General features: G+C 37.1%; 1 protein-coding gene across 8 annotated transcripts in view; it reads right to left on the minus strand.

The window, feature by feature from the left end:
* Positions 1–18,753, minus strand: part of BCAS3 (BCAS3 microtubule associated cell migration factor) — a 353,644-nt gene that overhangs the window by 266,066 nt on the left and 68,825 nt on the right. For all 8 annotated transcript variants that reach the window (XM_082776135.1, XM_082776133.1, XM_082776131.1 and 5 more), the window contains exons 12-13: positions 16,850–17,020; positions 7,276–7,369 (exon numbers count right to left, since the gene is read on the minus strand). In XM_082776135.1, the coding sequence (XP_082632261.1) occupies positions 7,276–7,369; positions 16,850–17,020 (265 nt within the window). The remainder of the gene's footprint in view (positions 1–7,275; positions 7,370–16,849; positions 17,021–18,753) is intronic.

The raw sequence follows: 18,753 nt of genomic DNA on the forward strand, positions 1-18,753 counted from the left end.
TTATACTTTGAAAAGTCTCACCAATTGTGACTCTGTTTCAAGTCTGAAGGGACTACCTCACACCACCCATATCGAGTCTTGTCCAAATCACAGCACTAAGCCATAGCGCTCCCTGCCAACATCATAAATGCTGCCATTAAAATATTTGTTTTAATTCTGACCTCAGAGTCACAGCTAATAAACAAGAAAGGCAATGAGAAATTGAAAAACAAACTAAATGCAGCTGTTGGACTGGACGTTTCACAACTGTGTTTAACTGCATCCTTTAATTTCACTTCTATGAATAGAAGCCATACACCACAGATTGCATGCCAGCTAGTCAACCGAGCAGTATTTTCTTTTGAGTTCATTTTGCAGTGTTACTCCGTCATGTAAATTTTACTGTATTTTTAACTTTTCCTTCGCGATGTGGTCTGCAAACAATGACTAACTATTTGCTGGTGGTTTCTCATTAGAACATGTTTGAGCAATGGATAGCATTTGTATAATTTTTCCATAATCTTCCTCACATACAAGACGAAGAGAATTTTTTTGTGTACGTATAATACATGTTTGCCTGTGTGTCATCCGGAGCCCATTTAAGTACATCCAGTGACTGGGTGATTAATGCTTTAGAAATGATGCATTACAAAACCCCACAGAACTAGGTACAGGGGAGTGAAACACACAGCTTTTGCCATTCTTCAGTCTTCCCAAAACTTATTCAGATACCTTTAAAAACAGAAGTATGTTATTATACATTTATAAAAATCAATGAAACTAACTTGCTAGAATGCATAGGACTAGAAATACATATTAAGTAGAGAATGAGGAACTTGATCATTCTTGAATGAAATCCATTTAGAAAAATTTTTTAAAGAAAGCTTTTAAAATTATAAGCAAAAATGAAGAATCAGATGATTAAAAATTAGGACAGTCTGTAAAAAAAAAAGTCTGATTCATTTTGGAACACATTCCTCAACCAGAGAGGAAAATAATACATATTTGCAAAATAAAAAAAAAGTGCACGTTTTGATTTGTTTTTCAACTATGTAACCATCATCCCCTTCTCAGTTTTCACGTTTGATACATGCAAAGATTAAAAAAGAAAAAATCATTAACTCCAAAACTAAATGTTTTCTTTCTTCTGGGGGTGGTAGCATATTTCCACTGAAAACAAAACAAAATAACCACCCCTTCTTTTGAACATGGAAATCCAAAATGCAAATAATATATAGAATTTTGGATTTGAGATGGCTTACAAAAAAATAATAGGCAGGAGGCCTAACCCCTCCCAGATCACAAATTTTGTCTCCAAATTTCAGTTTGGGATACTTGCATCCACAACTTCACTTGAGTCCCAAGACCTTACATGAAAGCAACACAATGAATGCTTTGGACCAGTATTAAAAGGAACAGCAAAAAAAAAACAAAACGTTTAAATGAAGCAGTATACAGAAATTTCCATAACAGCTCATGCCAGAGATCTCTGCAGCCTGGTGTATTTATTGCTAGTCACTGTTGTTAAAGGCAATCATCTCAATGTCTACAATGGAAGATGGAAGAAAGTGAATTACTTCTAATGGACTATGGCTGACATCAGAATTGGTGAGGTTTTTTCCTCCTTTATAAATTACAACGTCTAATAATACAACATAATGAAAAACGAGGACGTTTGTATGGTTCCTTCAGTCTCCAGTCTAGACACTCTCTAGTTTAGACTAATCCAGTTTATCATTGAGCAGCTGATTCTAATTGGTAACATTTAATCCTTTCTCTTCCCTATCCCCATTTCCTCTTCCCATTTTAGACCCTGCATACACTTACAATTCCTGGCAGACTATCATCAACACTTTAAAAGCTTGAAGGCTTCTCTGTAAACATCTCAAATTAAATAACCCCCTATAGTGTATTCCTTCCTTTTGTCAACTTCCAAAATTTAGACCATGGCACCTTCATCCAGTCTCCATAATAAACTCTTCTCAATTTACATTATCCAGCAGACAGGATTCTTCTGTCATACTGTAATAACTATTACATTTAGAAAAATGTACCCTTTTTTATTAAAATATATATATATACACATTAAGAAGTTTAAAGTCTCCTAATGACAAAATCTTGCCTCTTACTTTGACAGAAAAACATCTTCATAACCAAAGAATCTTGTAAGAATTTTTATCCTGAGTACATTTTAAATATGATATTCAAGCACAATAAAAACAACGCTTAGTGTCAATATTGCTGTTTTATATAACATAAAAGAAAATTATTACTGGTTGTGCAGTTGTTATGGGCTGTGCATAACTGACATTTTTAAAGTCTTACATTTCTAGCATGCAAAATGCCAAATCGTCATTCCAAGAAATGGTGGACAGAAGAAAGACTATGTTGTCCTGTAAACCACGCTAGCAGAGCACGAAATACATTCATCCAAAATGCAAGTCATGTAGATTTGTAACTCTGTTTAGCTGACAGCATCCTAGATTGTTTTTGTGTGCCCAAGTTGTATTGGCTGTAATCCCATAGGTGACAGGCCTTGTTCCTGGACCTTTAAAAAAAATCTGACAAAAATTACCTAAATGAACTAAATGCTAACTAGCAAATTGTACTACGTATTTGTGTGGACACTGTCCATAGTAAACTTGTCTTGAATTCATCCAAAATTAAATATTCAAGCTAAAATAAATCAAGCCACTGCTAGCACTAAGTAAAAGCATCCACACAGCAGCTTAATGTGATTTTCATTTAATAAGTGAATTAAAGTAACCATTCTTAGAGTCTCTTTGTAAGTATAAGCCTCTCGTTTCCAGTACATAACATACATGCCAGAGGTACATTAATAGAGTCCCCAGTCTATTAATACTACTTCACTTCCTTGTATTACTTATTCTCATCTTGAAAGGTTTTAATAAAAGTCTCCCGAAAAGTTAGAAGCCTTCTTCCTTTGTTGAAAAATGAAAAGAGTGGACACGGTACTCTTAACCCTGTCTGCAGCAGCTGCTTTTCACAGACAAACACGAGCTAAATATTCTCAAAGCGCAGCTCATTTCCCTTGCAGCGGGTTCGCTATGCTCAGGAGATGAGGCTTTCTGGCAGGCTGCTGGGAAGCAGCACTGCAAGCAAAAAGCATTCAGTGACTGCCCGAAAGGAGGCTGCCGAGGGGCTGCCAGCCCCAGCGCCCTGCAGAAGATGCTGTGAGCTGAGCTGTGGGATTGCTGTGGGATGCTGAGGCTGCCCCATGCCACACTTCACCTGCCCCAGGAACCCATGGCTCCTTCCTCTCACATGCCGCTGTCCTTTTACAAATTGTGGTGTGGGCCTTGCTTCATTGGAATAGGTGAGGTAAAAAATAGAAATGCCACGTGTATGCGTTACTTATTAAGCTAACAGCTGCTGCAGCATCCGAGGCCTTTTTCTCGTTAATATGCAGCATCGCTTCATGGCACTTGGCAATGCTAAACTATTACTCTAATGACATTTATTTAATTTCTTCCAAATTGGATGGATATCTAAAAATCAGAACTCAAGTGCTTCAGAAGATGGACCTTATCTCCATGTAAGTCATAAAAGCAGCCACTGGCATATGTGGCACTATGTAAATAAATCATAATTGTGACATGTAATAAAACACACAGAAAAATGATGTCAGCTTCCTATGGAAGAAAGGGATTCCTGAAATACGCATATTCTAGTGATTAAAGAAGATAAAAAGAAAACATGTTAACAGTGCCAAGCCACCTGAACTTAAAACCCGGGATCAGATCTATTAAGCACGTTTCCAAAAGCAGCACAAGAATGCTACACAGGAAACGTGCCACCGGCCAGGAGAAAATGTCACCAAAGCTGACAACACAACTGGCAACAGACTCCATTCAGGGGGCGCACATCACAGGTTTTATTTTTACCACTAGAGTAAGTGTCAAGTCAGCATTTCGTCTCTGGTTACCAAAGATTCAGTCAGCACCAAATGGTAAAGGAGCATCAGTACTTTCTCCCTTTTATTGAACTATTACATCCCTTACCTATTAAAGTGGACAGTGTTAAGCAAGCAGGCAATAACAGCGTATGCTCAGACACAGTTTTTAGAAATTCCATAGGACTACAGCATTTTGTATGAGATGCCTGGGCACAGATCTGGAGATATTGTACAAATCTTTCCCTCCATCCTGCCCTCCAAAAATGTAGCAACCCACTCCCACAGTAAATCATCACAATTTTTTTTTTTTTTCTTTTAAACTAAGATATTATGTACATAGGAAAAAAAAAAATCAAAACTATCAGAAAATGCAGTTTTTCACCTTGACTTAAAAAAAAAAAAAGCTAAACATGATTTGTGATTTGCTATATGTCTTAGTTGATTTTAGGGAGATTATAACAGTCTCAGTCTGACTCAGAAGCAGACTTTTATTAACATAAGTGTCTGGAAGAGGTATACAGAGACATGTTAGGCAGCATTAAAAAATATGTATTTATGTACAATGTTCCCTAAGTATACTCAGAATGATATTTCAGAAGTTTATTACTTTATTATTCAACCAGATTTTCAGAGCAGCCATAGATATAATGCAAAAAAATAAAATGCTAATGATATGCCAAGTTTACTTTCTTTGAATGCCTCAAAAAAGAAAAAAAAAATCATAATTTGCTTTGAATATAAACAAAAGATGGATGCAATGCCAAAAATGTCACTATTAAAATGTCCACAAATGCTGCGCAGAGACACCCCTGCTTGTTATTTCATGATTTTGCCTCATAATGCAGCTAATGGAAATGACTACATTTACAGCATGCTCTGGTTGCCGCTCAACCCAAAGCAGACATCCACACAGATTATTTACCTTGCTGGAGAATAAAAACTACCCCTAAAGCAAAACAAACAAACAAACAAACAAAAACTTTTCAGCAAGAGTCCTGCCATGGTTTGCGACTGGCCCCTAAAAACACATCTTGGACACTAAGCACAGTAAAGGAATTATTTTTGGTTTGTAAAAGAAAAATTAGGGGAACATATGACTTTGCCATTTCCTGACATCAGTGACTCTCCGTTATTTTCTGTTGGATTTCCTTCCTACAGCAAAGCCATATATTACCTACCCCTTTTCAGGAGCTGCTCTCAGAACAATATCCATAAATTCTCTCCTGTTATTTTATCACAATTGATTAACGTATCCCTAGCAAGCACCTTGTTCAGTACAAAAACATACAGCAGAAACCTCCAAAATGTACCTTACTAGTAATTGATACTTTCCAAATACTGTTCAAAGTGGCTGTGGTATTCAGTTCTATTGGGTTACTACACAAAATCATACCTATCCATCCTCTATGTCCATTGAACTGAAATGGTTTCCAGCATCAGTGGTGGGTTTGTTTTAGTTTGTGTAAAACCAAAAAAAACCCACTAGGTTTTTACAGACCTGAAGAACTCGTGGGCCTTTGAGATGAGTCACGATGAAATTGAGCTATTAGATCAGACAGAGAGAATGAAGGAGTTGACTGAAACAGATCACTGTTCGCCTTTTTGGCAAAAGTTTACTATTGCCATGTTCTATTGCAGCATTGCAGACAGCACTTCAAATTACGAGCAAAAGTGGTTTTTCAGTAGAGCCAGCCAACAGAAGACGACCGTATCAAAAGCCACGTCTTGTTTTGTTCTGTTAAGAAATCAGCTGATTGGCAATACACCACTGCATAATGGATTAAGCTGATGTTACTTACAGTGCTGGCTTCAAACAAAATTCTGCCTCGATGCTAAGGAAAGCATCCAGGATACATTGTTAAGTGCTGCTTTCATGCTGTAAGCAGCTGAGGTAATACTTTTCAACTGTTTTGATATTGAATGTCAGAACATGTGGTATGATTCAATACCTTGCTGTCAGTCATCCCTTCAGCAAATATCTCTTAACATACATTATTTGCAAACTGTCAAAAATAACAGAGATTGGAATAAGCGTTTTCTCATTAAGTATCTTATGCATCATCAGGTAGCATCATAAACAAAAGATCTTGGTTTTAGCACCTGAGTAAACCAGAAGAATTGGATTATGATACAAGTAATCCATAATATGCAAATATATCCTTCAATTTAAAAAAAAAAAAAGTCTATTGCCTTTTGTATAAACATTCTGTTTCCCTTACATTTACACAATCATAAAATTGTCTTAAGAAGTCATTTAATTAATATCTATAAAACACTCTAATTTAAGCAGCTGTATTTATTTTGCTTAATTAACATTACTCAACTCTACGTATGATCTTTCCAGCAGAATACAACACAAGAATAATGCTATTCTGGAATTGACAAAGGTGATTCTCACTTAAATGCAGAGAGTTCCACAAAAAAAAATTCTTAAGTAACAGTTGAAAATCCAAACAGATGAGAATACAGTTTTTTATGTCAAAAACTCACAGTGAAAATGCTGTGAACTGCACACAACTACTAAAGAGTTCTGACATAACAGATGGGATGTCAGAAAAAGACCAACTGGTCACTAGAAAGTGAAAACATAAATGACAGACATGTAGTTTTATTCTTTGAAATGTGACTTCATCTCCAAGATCTCCACGCATTTGCTACATTTCAGAAATCATTAATTTAGGCAAGAGGAAGCTGTTGATTCCCTGGTCACTTTATTGACTACTACTGCAATCAAACAAAACAGTTTTTGCTGTATAAAATGGGATAATAAACACATTAATTGTCAAATGAATAAATTTTATTATTATATGAGATCTCTGTTACCCAGTTATTCTTCACTGAGAGGAATGTATGCATTTTTGATGAGTCTCTTGAAGATATTTTCAGCTTATAGTTGATTTCACTCAGAAGAACGAGGGTACAATTACAAGCTGTTCATCACCAAAACACATAATGTTACTTTAAGATGCTTTAAAAAACAGTGCCAGTGAAACGACTCACAGTATTTTAATATTTATGGAGGGGTAGAATTTAATAATTGTGCTGATCCTCTGGATACCTGTATATCAGAACATCCAGATACCTGGCTAGCAGGACATTCAACAGAATAGATCTCCTTAGTACTTGTGCTACATGCAAATTGGTAGACTCACATATACCTTAGTGTAACAGCTGATTACGTTTGAAATTTCTAGAAGATCCAGATTAAGCAGTGTATGGCATTTAACATTCAACAGAACAGATAAGAAGATACAATAGCAGTAAGTGTATGTTTGCATAGGCAACAGTATTTGCAATTCCTCCAAAGCAATGGAACACATGCCTACATATATACATATTTTTTTAAACCACTATCCCATTAAAAGAGTAAAGTAACTTACCACTAGGGTTAAAAGCCATGCAGCAAATAGGCTTTTCATGTGCAGGAAAGTGGGCCACAATACCATCACTATCTGAGTCCTCACTGACAAGTACCTGCAGAATATTAACGGAAACAGAGGAAGGTTAGGAAATAAGTGAAAGTATCTAATTATTGATACAGGATTTGTTTTATAGATATACACAGCAGAATGAATTTAAAATGTCACTGCAGGTGAACTAAGCACAATCTTCTGTACATTTTTCAGATAACGAGGGAGAAACATTCAGTGGTGCAGAGGGCTGGTGTAAGCACACTGGAGAGCGCACATAATTCCTGTACCCCAACAAGCAATGATTTTCTCTGATTTTCTCTAGGCAAAGCAATACCTTGAGTAATAAACAGAAAAACAATAGGTAGCAAAGAGGTTTTTTAAAAGTATTTAACCATTACATAAATTAGCTTTTTTTTTTTTTTTTTTGCAAGGAGTCAAACAAGTAGAAAAAAGGACCATAAACAGTCAAAGAAGTACAGGTTTTGCTTCCTACCCCATACGTATGTAGGAATACTACACCTTGCATCCTGCTAGTAAGTGGCGATGGACCTGAGGTAGCTGGATTTCCAAATGCCACAAGAAGTGCTCAGGATCAGCAGTGCGTATGAAAGCAGCTGTTAGAAAAGAGGCAGCTAACAGGAATTTTCTCCATCTTGAAATCTTCTCAATGGACATTAAATGACAAAGGTCTGAGATCAAAGCCCCTTAAAGAAATCATGCTGTTTTAAAATACTTTATTATGAACTGAAAAGCAATTAAAAGGTAGGACAGAGTTTTCGTAACAGAAGGAAATTAACAGAAAAAGAAGTTTCTGGGCTGAGATCTGTGTGCAGATCTGTAGAAAGGGACAAGGTATGTTTTTTTAGCAGAGGATATTTGAAGTTAATGAAACTAATGGGGACAGTCAAAACTACAGCTGACTACGAAGCCCTGCAAGAGGGCTTCCAAAGGGACACAGCTGGATTAGAAAAGGACAGCAAGGATGGTCAGAGGCAGAAGTAACTGCTGGTCAGCCTGCTGAGCCCTACCCTTCCCCTTCAGAAACGAAAAAGCAGCAGGCGTGGCAGATCCTACATTGTGAAAGGAGTGAACAGAGACTAATTTTTCTTATTTTATCCAATGCCTAAGGAATAAAGTACACAAAAACAAGTTATCAGGCTATGGGTCCACGCAGTACAGCACACTACTGTGCTGTATATACCAGAATATTATATACGATTGATAAATCAGGGAGGCTTCAAACTTGAATAGTTCTGGCAAGTTAGGCAACTGCTACATGAAAAAGCTTACAGTTCTCATTGTCTGGTGTTCTGTTATCACAGGTTCAGCTGGAACTACATATTTATGAACTACATCTTTATGAAACTACACATATTAACAGTATCTAGTGCTATGTAATGGAAAAGATATTCTTAAAGTCACAGAAGAGAACCAAAAGATGTGTGGACAAACCATATGCAAGAGCTGAAGAAGTATTTATTCCTCGGTGACATCATCTTATAGACTAAATTAAGTAAAACAGTGTGAAAGATCTGTCAGAAAAGCACTTAAGAAAACAGTATCTGTGGTAAGCAAAACCACCTTTTTAAGAAGAAGATAATAATAAGTGCAAAATTTCCCATTTCAAGTTCAGAATAATTTGTCTGCTGCTTCCAAAATAATCCAAAAGGTTTTTAATACTTCCTATTCCTAACAGATATCAGAATAATTTGGAGATATTTTTATGCTTCAAAAAGAGAAATCATCTTTAAATGTTTAAAGAAGTCACGTAATATGGATGCAGAGGCCTGCGCCTGACTTATTTTAAATGTTCCAATTACTTGGCACTGTCACATAAGCACAATTATGGTTTTGCTTTCCGTTGTCAGCATTCCGTGCTTATTCCAGAACCACTAACCAAAGGGTCTGGAGATCTTCCTAAGAGCTTTTCAAAGAAACAGTGTTCTTTTCTCAGCCTATATAAACTGCACTAAATAACTCCTATACATCATCCTTTCACAACTTCCACTTTTAGGTAACTTAGTCTTATCCTAAACATTTCACTCTAATTAAAAATACATGATAATGATAAAGTAACATCATAAACCAGCTTTACAGAAGAAACAGAAGGTTCTTTAAATCCAGTCTGTTAAACAAAAATGTTTAACCTAGAAATGTGTAGGTATCAACAGCATCTAAATCACTGCTATAACCATTTATACAGAATCTCACATGCATATTCTTCAGACTGTAATCTGGATTAATTTTGGTCATGTGTTTTTTTTTTGTTGTTTTTAAGCTAATGACAAATGTACCACTCTTATCATCCCCGCACCATAAAATTCCCACTTAAAGCAGAAATGTCACATTGAAAATGGTGAGACACCTCAGTCATACTAACTTGAGAACACAACAAAGCCCCAATCTATTATTTGTAGGCTATGCTGTTTCCGTGCTTTAAAATGTTTTTTCAATCACTGATTAAAATCGCCATCCTGAAATAACATCCTTTGTGCTTAATCTGAAAGGAGTTTTTCCAAAATCTCCACTTTTCAATATAAAAGCTGATTTGCAGATACAGCAAACTTGTTTTGGCTGTTATACAATTCCTTTGTTTGTGCTAGAAATAAGAAGAAGAAGAACTTGTTGGCCTCACACCCATTCAAGAAACCAAAGCGCCTGTGACCTTGCGGCTCCTGGAAAGCCCAGCCTGCCACCAAGGCTGCCTCACACAGAGCTGTGCCCTGCATTAGCCAAGTCAGAACACAAAACAAACAAACAAAACACACCTCCACCACCAAGAACACCTTGCTTACTCCGAAGTTTGGAAAACCTTGGACTGGGGAGAATCTGACGCTCAGTTTGTGCTGGTGCCACACTCCTTCCCTCACACCGTGTATCTGTCACTCCTTGCCCACTGTGGCCACAGAATGGCAATAGTTGCCCGTGAAGCACACTCGCTTGTGCAAGATACAATGAAGTGAAGTTCTTCATCTTTTTAAACACCGTATGAAAAAATTCCTGGTCCTTCTTGGAAGGAGAAGAAAGTTAATTGTATTAAATCACCAACCTGTATTTAAATCTTCTGACCATACTGCAAGATTTGCTATGCCCTTCCCCTGCACTTTTGCACCGGAGAATTAGGGAAAACATAAATCACTGTTTACAATTTCAACACTACAAAGAAAGGAAAAAGCTCAGAGGAATTACAGCAGTTGACTTAAGCACACCCTCAACCGAAGAGCCTCTTTTGCAGGGTCCCTCCTAAACCTGCCACAAAACAAACACCTTGTTCACCTGCCAGTCTGGAGTGTGCAGAGCTCTAAAAATCATAGCCTAATTTTTACCAGAATATACGACTTAAGGAAAACAAAATAATGCTTTTATAGAACAGGATGCTTTATACCCGAATACATTATTTTCTATACCAAAGATCTTTAGATGGCTGTAACTGCATCAATACAATTTATGTGCATTTAGATGAACAAAATAGCGCAGGTTTCATGCAGGCAGAGATGACAACTGGAGCTGTGTAGTAAGGAAGGAAGAAGTTTTCAAGGCCTCCTCCACGCAGCTTCTCAAATTTTAGAGAACGCTTCTTACAGATGCTGAGTGGAAGACACTGACTGTGAAGGTGCTGGAGAGGAACAACATCTGCAGGCTAACAAACGGCACATTAAATCAGCCCTGACATTGTGCAACTGGTTCCTCTTGACCAGTTTATGGCTTTTTACCACTGAAAAGAGTTGGAAATTTTTCTTGGAAATAAAAACAATGGTACAAATTGCCCAATAACGCATGCAAGCACTGTCAAGGAGCTCGAAGGAAGCGGCTCATTCGGTTTCCCAATGCGCAGAGCAAACAAAGCCCACAGGAATCCTGAGGCTGCAATTTTTTTTACATCCCAACCCGTTAGTTCTCCAAGGTAGTGGCCTCTAACCACTCCGCTATTAACAGCAAAAGACCTTACAAAGTCCCTTGTTGAAAAGCGTTCATAAATCTTTGCATTACTCATATAATTGCATTGCCGCCAAGGTTCAGAAGGATGCTCAAGTATCTTCCCTGCAGAGCTCCCTAACCTTACACAGAGAAACCCCATTTTAGAAAACAAGAAACCAAAAACACAACTGACAAGAAAGAAGAGCCTTGGTGCTTCTGCCAAGGAGGCCTCGTCCTTCACCGCTCTGCCTCTTCTGACACCCAACTGCTACCTCGTCAAGGAGCTGCAACAAACAGGCTTCCAAAAAAAGCCCAGCCGACCCGGTCCTTCGCTGGACGCTCAAGGCAGAGCTCCAGGTCTCTCACGCCAGCTACGTTACAGTTCAACAGAGCACTGCAGTTGCTAGAGGATGAAGCCAGTACACTTTATCTCACTCTAAAAGAGAAACAGACAAAACACCTAGGGGATCATTACATCTACTATCAGAAAACAGTGTGTGCACTGCGGGCAATAGATAGCCCAAGCTGAAGCTTTTTTCTCCTATACAATATTTTTCTTCATTCATTGCATTTTCCGTGCTGCTGAACAGAAGCCACTAGTAATTAGGACTTCAATTATTTTAATCTTTAGAGGCAAATTACACCACTTATCCCAGTGGAGACATGTTTTTAAATAAAACATGAAAGTAACACAAATAAAAATGGACACAAATTTAATCAAGCAGGTCCTACTCTTAATATAATTCAGAAAGAATGATCCAATCATCATAAAAACAAATAAGTTTGGCAATATTTATAAATATGAATATTATGTAATAGAAATCTTTGCACATACACTTAAGCTCTCCATCGGTTTAAATAGCTAAAGATGGTGCAGTGTCCGCCTCAGCTCCTACAACGAACGCACAAAAAACAACCCCTCCAAAGTGACCCCCCCGCCACAGCCTCCCCCAACTTATAGCTAAGGTCAAACATCAGTGGAAAAGGGCTAAAAGTGATAAATCTGTGGCATTAACTACTGCACTCCTTTTAATAGAATCCAGCATAAACTCAAAACAGCCTTGTGCTCAGCCTGAACCATTTATCTGAGACAAAAATGTCTTCTTGACAAAAAACAGATCTCCTTTAATAAAAGTAAGGCAGACAGTATTATGCTCCGAGGGAATCCTGTTGCTCTTTTTATATTTATATATAAAAAGAATTCTTCTGTAATACATGTAGATATAAAAAGTGAAGAAAATTGATGCCAAATATATAAGCATGACAACGGCAAATTAGCTTTTGTGAAAGCTGTTCTTATAAATAAAAGCCCTGGTGTTAATGGCCAGGGGAATTATGTACGCAGTTAAACTTTTATTATTGAATACAGTTTATTCTTTTAACTTCTTTTGCTCTAGAATGAAGTTTCACCACAATTCTTGCTCCTGATAAGCAGTATTTGGTGCAATTGTTATCAACGAAACAAAAACGAACTTTTGAAATTGCAGCAGTCTACAGTTTTTTTCCTGAAAATTCTTTAATGCAATAAAAAGTTAATAGGGAACAGAAAAAAAAGGACCAATTGCATTTTAAAACAAAAAAAGATCAACATGTTATCTTATTTTTCTAAGTTACTTTCAAAATATTTCCTCCGATATTTTCACGTGTTTTGGATGATCTGCGAAAGCACCACGATGATGTATCATCAATCACACTGCTCTATCAAAAGCATTAAGAATCGAGTTTTGTATTTTTAAATGGCCACATATTTCTCTGTCAACCCAACGTTAGATGTTTAACAGATTTACATTCAGTCACAAAACTGGCGACTTTTGAGAAAGGTCATTATTGCAGCCTACACGTGGGTGGCCCAGTTGATGAATTAATTAAGAATACAGAAACAAAGGTCAAACGAAAATAATTTTTCCTTAAAACGCAAGCCACTAAAGTCTTACACATTTAATTCCAATTACTGAAAAAGAGGACATCTGTACAGCTTTAGTTTTATCCATTTCAACTAATTAACAGATTCAAATAAATAGTCATTACAACTAACTGAAAAGTTTGCTAACACTTCATTAGAAGGAAGTTTAAACAAGCGCACAACCTTGTTAACATATTTCGGTTTACCACAAAGTTACTTGGGCATCTCGATAATTATTTTTACTCCCTTTACAAATATATCATGACAGCCAACTCCAATAATCCTACATTCCTATGCATTTATTTCATGGCTTCATAATTCAGATTTTCTTAAGGTATTCTGAAGGTAGGAACGATCACATGAGATTTCACTTCAATACCTACATTCATCAGGTTTATTAAAAATATTTTTCCCATAGACTATATCTCTTCAAAATCACATTAGGAGACTTCCGTGGTCTTTAATGGTGTATTTTTTAGTTCTAAGCTAGTATTTCAACCCATGCCACAGTAGCACAGTTTCATGAAATGCACTGACTTCCATCCCACATTCATTACACTGGATACCTTTGAAATGGCAAATTATATAAAGCAACTAGGAAAAACTTGTGAAAAGGTGTAATTAGTCCTTCTGGCCTACGTCCAAAACATGTTCCTTAATCTGCATACTAGCAGGTAAGTCTATATGGTAGCATACACGTGCAGCTCGCTCCGTTTTTATAAAGCCACACTGCCATGCTCCAGGTAAATGGACAAGCACACGCATCGCTACTCTGTTAGCCCAGCAAAACTTCTCCCCACTGAAAGTGCTCATTTCTCCTTCTAAAGGACATGCTTACTTGCTTTAGATTTGCTGCTTTTCTTTTCCATTTCCTTTCTCTCCTCAAAACTGCTTTCTTTCCTTTTTAAATTACGTATTATCATAAAGATACACTGCATTACTTGGAAGTTGCTTTATTTCAAAATTTCACCCAAATTCTTAGCTAGACTGGTCAGGTAGATAGAAAACTTTATGGACATGAGGTGTTCCTTTTACACTAGCAGTCAGCTGATAAGCAAACAACTCCTTTCTGCCTCTGAAATTCCCCTTGCTTTCAATTAGGCTGCACAACGCATGTGCGCACACACAAATAAATCCATTTACGTAGCTGCTGGACAAATTTCTGATGAAAGGGATGCAAAGTTTTCAAACTGTCAGTTCAGCCCAGAAAGCACTTGGTAGGCATTCCTAATTTTTGCAATTTCCCTTTCAGCTCTGGAGGACTGATACTGTCAATGGGTATAGCCCCCCTGCAGCATCCCCACGCAGCAGCCACGAAGTATTTCCAAACATGCATCTTCATAGGAAGCAGCAGCAATGCCACTAAAACAGTTCTTGTACCTCCCCAGACCTCTTATTTCCCACCTGGAATCTGAGAACTGGGATGATAAACCAGGAACTTTAGAAAAAGCACTGCCGGGAAGTGTCAAGAGAACAGAGTGAGCTGTGCAAGACATCTGGTAACTTGGCTGTGAGTTTACATTGATGTGCAGGAGCAATCCCATTCAGTGCAGTAGGATCATTTGCATCGCTTCAAAGGTCAGACTTCTAAAATGCTTTCCAGAATTGAAGCCTCATCCAATTGTGCTCTAACAACTCACCAGGACTAGCCAGCTAGTACCAAAACGTGCCATCTGAACAGTAGCATGTCACTTCTCCCAGGCCTGCCTGCTCCTGTCAGCAGGATCGCTGCCAGGCTCCCAGGGACGAATCAATTCCTACAAACGGCAGGATCTGACCCTGCCGCACTGCGACCGGGCTGTGTGCACAAACCTACTGCTGCTGCCTGGAGATGGAAGCACGGCTGGAGGGATGCACAACAGCCAGTGGGGTCTGTGAGCATGCACGACACTCCTTATAAGAGAAAGGGTCTCCACTAGGGCGGCATCGAGCGACAGCCTTTATTTAGGCCACATCCAAAACGTATTGATTCTTAACAAACTTTCTCTTTCCTAAGCCCACATTTTGGACAGGAAAGAATACTAAAAAGTCTCCTGCATCACTAAAATCTAATGCAAAAGAAATATTATTTGATTTTTCATAGAAAAAAAAATATTAATTCTGAATATGAGCCCCTCACGTGGAAAATAAATGATTAATTTAATAACATTTTAAATTTTCAGATGACAAAAATATGAATGTAAGACGTGCAAACAATTAGGGTACCTAACTTGGAGCCTCCTTCCCTGGAGATTGAAGACAAAAAATTATTTTACTAGAACTGATGGTTTATTTATGTTACAACAGCATTATTTGGACAAGGCAAGCGTTATCATTTTTACAACTACTTTTCCATAGTGCCCTTTAGGCTTGATAGCTCCCTACTATTGTTAAGGTCAGAGGACAAGTTCATAAAACCTTTAAATCATACATAACAAGACTTAAAAACCTAAGATATATCATTTTTTTTCCCTAGGCCTATGCAGAAGAATCAAAGCACAGACAACGACCATCAGAAATAATGACTGCATTAAACAAGGCTTCATGAGAAATTTATGAAGCAGATTTTTTTCTTTTTTTTTTTTCTGGCAGTATAAGAGCCAAAAGACCTTTTTTTCCAGGAAACAAAAACGAATCTCAAAGGTCAACAGACTTGTTTTAAGACCTGACTCTGTGAGAACTTAGGTAAAATACACTTTCCTTCCCCATTCTCCTACTTTTTTATTTTAAATTTGCAAGAAGGGCCTCTAATATTATATGGACAACCCCTATTTGATACTACATTACGTAGCTAAGTACTTCTGAAACAAATTCACAGGAACTACAGCTCCAACAGCATTCTGCAGGTTTTTTGTTTGTTAAGGAAAACAGTTTATTTTCCTCTGAGATAAGAAAATAACGTAATTTGTCTACTGATTTATCATTAATATCTTACTGAATTATCTGCAATAAGCATCGTAAACAGAGGGGGAAACTGAAGTTAAAAGAAATTTTTTTTCTTTTAAATTCAAGAAACGTGAACGGTAGGGAGAAAAATCTTACAGAACAGTTACAGAATGTGAAGTCTGAGAGTCCTGAATGCTGACTCTATGGCCAAACACTTAAAACTGAAATGAGTGGTAAAAACAAAAAAGACGTATTTCTATCTCCTCTCTGTCAAAAAAGACAGTTAGTTCAAAACATCCATGTAAAGTTTTGTGACTGCTGTATGGATTTTTCAGCAAATGATTTTGGCTGAGGCACTGCTGTATGTTAGCAGTAGAACAGTACAAACACCTCACAAAACAGCACCATGTTTGATTACTTTTTACTTTTGAAATTTATGTACTTAATATCCAACTTCATCATCTTTTTTAAACTCCTATTTAAACAATTCACCATATTTCTACATAATCTCATTTTCTACCCACGTTACAAATTACTAAATATAATCAGGCTATATACACATTTCAACTGATCAGCATAAATCAATGTCAGTTACAAACTAGCGTTAGAGACACAAAATGCGACGTTTCACACGTGAGGTTGTCAAAGCATCATATAAATATGCTCTAAGGACAATATATATTTTGGCTTAATTTCAGTTCCAGGCAGAACTTTGCCACAGCTGAGCGTGTCTGTTAAAGTTTTTGACCTAGCGAAAATTTTCATCTATTTTTCATTTTCAAAAGCATAAAATACATTTTTCTAGGATTTTTGTCAAAGTGAATCCACATTCTGTTTCTGTGCAAACTGTATTACCTGTCCTTCTGCAACTGTCTCTGTATCAATAATAGTGATGATGCCGGGCACCAGAGGACTTCGACGAATGTTGCTATGAGCTAAAATTTCTTCTTCGGTTGCTCCTGAAGGCAGCGTCCCTGTCAGCTGGGTAACTACTTTCCCAACCATTGTAAGTCCAGTCTTTATCGTCTATAAAGAGAAACAGAACCAATAAATAATGATTAGGGCTGTTTTGTGGAGTTACTTTGATTTTTTTTCTCAACACAATTAATATAATAACTAGAACGTACATACCAGAAGCACACAAGATGTGTTTTTGTTAGTGATACCTTAACTGTAAGATGCTCTGTGTAACTGTAATATCTTTAAACATTCAGCATCCTACCAGTTTTGTGTATCTACTCTTATTTCAGAACTAAATGCTTCTAATACATTCTCAAAAACCAGAAACACTTTAGTGTTGTCGAACTGTTAGATTTTCCTTTCTTTACCTTTGCTCCATCATTTGATCATTCTAACTGTGCCTTCTCTGTACCTCGTGGAATAAGTAAAGCACAGTGTCACAGACAGAGGTGGTTTTAGCAAGTAATGGTTAATGCTGAAATTAATCTCAAGTGTAACAAAAGACAAGGAATTCAGCCTTCAATAGACATGACGGACGTGATCGTTTCTCAGAAATTACACCTCCTGAAGCTTTTAAACCGAACAGGGGACTCAAACACAGCAAAATTAAGGACTCCAACCTCAAGGTGCTAGAAAGGTCAACTCCACAAAGTACACACATACCCCAAGTACAAATAATGCGACTTCCCACAGTCTGTATGTTTTCCAGACACGGGATTGAAAATGTATTCGCTGCACTGGCTTTTATTATCTAAAGATGCTGAAGATTTTTTTACGAGTTTGTTTTGTTTTGTATTGGAAGAAAGAGGAATTCACTGGAGAAATGTGGAGAAATTCCCTAACCGTGTACAGGCATTAGGGAAAATATGGATTTTAAAACTACCCAAAACACAACTTCAGGATTTTCTCCTTGAATCAAGGACTGTGCCTTATTTGCTGTAAAAAAATTGTCCAGATCTATTATACAATACAGATAAGAAATAAAAAAGAGATCAGGATGGAATGACACTATAACAAGCCAATTCTTAACTAAAAAGACAAGCTAAGTTGCCTGCTAAATTGAAAAGGAAAAAAAAACATACAGATCACAGGCTGAAACCAAGAAGCAGCCACAAATCAATTGCAACTGCTTTGTTTAGTGCTAAAATCTCAAACTGCAGTGATTAGAAAACACATTAGTGTTCATCAATTAGCAGCCAAACGTTTGTTTTAATAATTCATAGGAAATGACTTACACAAAGTCTGTTAGTGTGTTGTCAGGAAAACCTCTGAAGGGCCAACAGAATTAGGCGCCACACTGTATTGATGGCAATATCTAGCCAGGAAGCCTGATTAACCTCTGAGATGCCTCAGCTGATGTACTTACCCCATTAATGCTAATGGAGATACTACCACTTAAAATCGAGCCATGCCTTTATCATAGGAATGTCTTTGGGGTTTAAAGTCTTTAGTAATATCCTGCCATTTGTTTCTTACTAGTTCTTTTTATACTCAGATACAATAAATGACAATAAAACAAATTTTAACACCGGCAAATTTAGAAGGCTGAAAAATGTAACAAGAAGTCGATAATGGTATCTGAGGAGCAGACCTAAAATGGACCCAACGCCATCACAAGAATGCATTTCAACAGACATTTTCTTTACAAAAACTGACAAGGCAGTTTTCTGACCAAGAGTTAAAACCATATAAAATACACTGCTAGGTTAGAAGTACAAAATACCTAAGCAAGTTAGAAGACCAAGAAGTATAATCAACTTATTTTGAAAAATATTTGTAATGTTGTAACTACGGAAACT

Source organism: Aythya marila (genome assembly GCF_965140915.1).
Source record: "Aythya marila genome assembly, chromosome: 20".
Lineage (NCBI taxonomy): Eukaryota > Metazoa > Chordata > Aves > Anseriformes > Anatidae > Aythya > Aythya marila.